The sequence below is a fragment of the Halyomorpha halys genome, unplaced genomic scaffold (genome assembly GCF_000696795.3).
Source record: "Halyomorpha halys isolate HHAL.00 unplaced genomic scaffold, Hhal_1.1 Scaffold180.1, whole genome shotgun sequence".
Classification (NCBI taxonomy): Eukaryota; Metazoa; Arthropoda; class Insecta; order Hemiptera; family Pentatomidae; genus Halyomorpha; species Halyomorpha halys.
In genome coordinates, this window is record NW_027107549.1 from 70099 (window position 1) to 75035 (window position 4937).

The 4937-nt window shown below is 32.4% G+C and overlaps 1 protein-coding gene across 2 annotated transcripts in view; it reads right to left on the reverse strand.

Annotated features, from left to right (window-relative positions):
• Positions 1 to 4937, reverse strand: part of bchs (WD repeat and FYVE domain containing 3 bchs) — a 90389-nt gene that overhangs the window by 30318 nt on the left and 55134 nt on the right. For both annotated transcript variants that reach the window (XM_014418138.3, XM_014418137.3), the window contains exons 36-41: positions 4678 to 4831; positions 4425 to 4589; positions 4176 to 4334; positions 3351 to 3481; positions 559 to 679; positions 280 to 445 (exon numbers count right to left, since the gene is read on the reverse strand). In XM_014418138.3, coding sequence (XP_014273624.1) covers positions 280 to 445; positions 559 to 679; positions 3351 to 3481; positions 4176 to 4334; positions 4425 to 4589; positions 4678 to 4831 — 896 coding nt within the window. The remainder of the gene's footprint in view (positions 1 to 279; positions 446 to 558; positions 680 to 3350; positions 3482 to 4175; positions 4335 to 4424; positions 4590 to 4677; positions 4832 to 4937) is intronic.

Below are 4937 nucleotides of genomic sequence, written 5' to 3' on the forward strand. Positions count from 1 at the left end.
CAAGTAACAGACTCTCAGCCATGTTAAATGTTATTTCGTTTTACCACGGTAAAAGAAGGCAATTTTTTTCGATTTAACATGAGTTTTTCCATTTAACACGCTTTAACATGTTAAACCAAAGATCATGAATACCCCTAGTAATTATCATTTTGAGTTCAATTTTACGTTTAAATGGATCAGGGAACAAGATTGACTTCGAAACACTGTGTCTCAAGTTATAAAGAATTTACTGTAAAGACAAGTTAAAAATAACCAATAAAGTTCATTTGAGATAGTTACTGTTGCCATGGTGATTGGAGATGTCTTCATTGGAATCGACTGAATGGTGGTTATGGTCCCTTTCTTCAATGATGATCTTTTCTTGATCACTGATCACGTGGGCCTTAAACTTCTGATAATATTCTTTACTATCCCAGCAGGTAGCCACTTTATATTTCAGTGATTTCTATAAAAAAAAAATAAAATAAAAAAAAAAAGAAGGAAATTATCATTACGATTATTACAAATAATTACATAAGCTGACGAGAAGTTTAGTGTTATAAAAAATTGATAACTTACATTTTCAATAGAGTCTAATTCAGGCCTATACGGATAGTGAATGTAAAACTGATCGTTCCGCATCATTTTTTTTCTCATACGACATGGTCCTTCTGTCATATCAAGCATCCACTTGTCTAGCCTTTTCATAAAACAATCGATAAGAATATAATTCAAGAAATATATTATTTAAATTGCATAAATATCAAAAAGTATAGTATATCAAAGTAAGAAACAATTTTTTTTTCTCTTGTCTGAATGGCATTGTTTTATTCCATACAGCCAAAAATTAGTTAACTATATATTCTATGAAATCGCTGTAAGACATTTTGCCCGATTCCTTTGTCACTAATATTATTTATTAAGTTAAATATACCTGATTTACTAATATACTATACCATAATTAAATCTGCTACACATTTTTGTTTATAGAATTCAAATATTCATGGATGTAAAATATTTATACCTAGTCTGCTACATTTAATATATTGTAAATGGTATCTAGATTTTTGAACAATATTTCTCCTTGTTTTCTGTATGCCGGACTTTTAAGTATAACATGTTTAAGGGTCTCGTTACCACAATAATTTTTGCAAAGTAAGAAATAGTATATTATAAATCTGTCTAATATTTAATAATGATTTTTTATATTTTTCATGACCTATACTGCTACAATCCATGAAAGGTTAGGGGTTCAGTACTTTGTAAGGAAGAACTGTTTCATGAACAAGGGTTGTGCAAGGAGACAATTTGTTTATTGTAATTTGTACTTGACGGTCATGCTCAACCACCAGATTTGTCCCCAGTTAAGAGTACCCATGTTACAGGGCTCCCAAATCCACAGCATTAACTCACAGCTACAGTGACAGAATAAATAATTATCTACTACAGCCAGATTAGAACCCGGATCCTCAGAGTTAGTAGCACGGTACCTTACTCATTGAACCAACCCGCTCCTATTAACAGTGATAAGAAAAATTAATAAAAATTGAATGGTTGCCAGCAAAAATCCCACTAGTCAGAAAATTACAATTCTAATAACATGCCCATTTTTATCAGTCATGGACGAGATTTTCAAAATATGAAAATGGAGGACAAGATGGACTATTGTGGGAAAGTGGAACATGAGGACAATTCTAGTCCGAGTTTTGGTACCCGCAGACAATATTTTCCTCATCATAGACTCAAGTGAAAATAAAACTTAAAATTTATGCCAATTCCTAAAGTTGGCTAATTTTATAATGTTGCTTGGTATAGATAAATTGTTTTTTCTTCTAACATTTTTTTTACTCCCAATTAATAAATGTTTTAAAGGCAAGATAATCCCGAGTGTAATTATGGAATTTGAAGGTAATGATCTCTCGTTGAAAGGTTGTAATCTTTGTAGCCCATCGCTGTACATTGACCAATACTCGTTATACGATTATAGGAGTAGAGGTGAGAGAGAAGAGAACAGGACCTTCAGCTTCAATTGTATTATACCAATCATCAGCCAAGTAAAATTATAATATATTTTAGTACGCTATATTATCCTATTTGAAATCAATAGACAAATTTTAATTTAAATACTAATCCAACTAAACCAAATTGTACCTCCTCCTAGGCCTAAGCCCTGTATAATCAGTTTTTTTTTTTTACAAATTAATCAAGAATAGAGATTTTTTCCTTTTCTATTTTATCATGAACAATTTATTTCATAACCCCTAAAAATACAGTCCACATCATTCTTACCAGCTGTTAACGCCATAATCTAATTACCTTGTAAATAATTGTAAATAGCATTTGTATTAGTTATATTTATTTTTATTATTTTTTATTGGATTTGGTTGTTTGAGAAGAAAAAAATGTAATTATATTTGTGTGTTATAATGAGTAATAGAGACAGTTACTAGGGGCTGGTAATTGTTGTTAAGGCATCACCTAGCAACGGACCAACCATCTTAGTTTTTTTTTATAGCAGTTCCGGCTAATTAGTGGCCATGGTAGCATCTAAGCAGCCCTATCTGCCCTTATAATTTAATAGTTTGGACATTTTTAGTGAGTTAACTGTCATTACAGTTCGAAACCAGACCTTTCCTGTGTTTCGACTTTAATACGAGTTCCGGATAATTAGTGGCTATGAACATGTGTAACCAGCCCTGTCTGCGTTCATTTTGTCGTCTCGCCTAATACACTTTTAGATGTTTAGACTATCGAAGAGCCACTACACAAACTTTGGACCATTACAGCGGTGTATTTAGCTACAAGAGCTGCGACCTAAACATCTCGGCAACACTCTTCCTCGGACCTATCGAAGTGAAGCAGCTTGTGTCGACTAGTATTTGTTTTATGTATATTTATTTGTTTATTTGTAAATTAGTTTATTGTCATCTTCATAATTTATAAAACTATTTTATTTTCACCTGAGAGGCCTTTTTATTTTTACTTGTATTCATCATTAGTTATCTTTTGTTTATTTTAGTTTTAGTTTTTAAAATGTTTAAATTGAACAAATAAATGTTTTAATCTGAACTAGTTTGTTGTTCGTTCATTTTAAAGCTTTCCAACAAAAAGACACAGTCGATATGAGGTGGCTTTAACACCAGCAATGCAAATCAATTATAATTAAATCAATATTATCTCCTGATCCAAACATCGAAAATTACTATTAGACAGGGAATACTAGAATCAAACAACGGTTTCATGCTCATTCCCAGTTATGGCCAATTTTACAAGTTGATTGCTCGATACAAGTAAATTTTAAAAAAATATATAAATTGCACAATAAATTCTCATTATATAGATAACTATATTAAAATATTAATGATAGAAACCTTGACGGGAGCTGAGGTCCCCATAGAGCTCTCTCCCTGGTGAGTTCCGACTCTATTTGAAGCCATTCGTCTAACACATAGCGCTCCATATAATCTTGGTTATGGCTGTGTTGCTTTGATTGCAGCTCAACCTGTAAAAGTTAAGAAATAATTCAATATATCTGTAATGGGTTGATAGGAGTATTATGACTTAGTTAGGTATTAAAAAAAAATATATTGAATACATTTATCTACACTATTATACCTACAAGGATTAAACAAAATTTCTTACAAGTTCAATAAACATAAGTAAAATTTATTATCACCCAGTTTTGTGTTGGGCAGAGAAAATAGTTGCAAGAATGCAATTTAGAACAATTCCACAAAGTTGTCTGACAAAGAAGATTGACAACAATAGTTAAAAACAAAGAGACACTGATAAATGAAATAAGAAGTAAATAATAATAAGATGGTTGGGGGGGGGGGGAGGAGAGAAGAGGGAGGGTGTGGTCAGCAAAGATTCAGAAATAAACAAAACTTATTTATTTGTGCCAACGTATCAACCTAAATTTCTGGCCTTCATCAAGGCTAAAAATCAAAACGAGATAACAACCTTAATTCAGATGATTTTAAATGATGAGGTCTGATGGAGCCCAGCAAACTATAGTGAACCGTTGGTTACTAATAAATATTTTTTCCTGCTATTTTTTTAATCCTGGACCACCTGGACCATGTTCCTACAACCATCATCATTCAGGAACAGAGTCTGACATAAGTACGAGGACCTTCTAGAAGAACAGTTTATAAATAAAATTTTGGTAAACAAAATGGCCACCCTCAACTCACCAGCTCCTTGATGAGAGCAACTTGATGCTGAGTAGTCGCAGTCGTTTCTATCTCACTCCCGCTTCCGCTCACTTGGGATTTGACTCGTAACGACTCTTCCTTCTTAACTTTTGATCGACTAGCTAACCTGGTGAGGCCTCCTGTGACTTTTTGAATTTTCTATAACGTTCATAAATACAAATATATTAAAAAATTATTCGATAGGTAAATTTTTCATTGAGATAAAAAAAAATTAAATATCTTCCTTACAGACTGTATTTGATTGTGGATTTCCCAAGGATTTTTATAGGATGCTTTTCGTTCGGAATCGACGTAGTTGAGCCAAATTTTCGTTGCAGTTTCATGGACTTGTTCTCTAATGTCGGCTAAATCAGGAGCTTTGTTGTTGGTGGCCGGCAGAGTCATTTTGAAAACCTGAAAATAAAAATAAAAAATCATGAAGTTGATATAATGATTATTCAGTGATTAAAACAGTTTTGATGAGAATTTTTAAGCACAATACCTCTTCAATCAAAGGTTTTTTACAAATATATAATTCATCCCAAACCCTACGAGCAGCTACTCCGATCAGATTCTGTCCTTGCCTCAGAGTCAATTCATCAGTATCTTCGGAATGCGGAGATACATGCCAGGTTGTTTTAGTATTTGCATCCATTCTGAAATAAACAATATTAAAGATATTAATATTTTTTTTCCACCCACTTTTGCACGCATTATTTCATCTTTAAAACCTTTTCTTACATATTTGTCGTCCCCCACCTA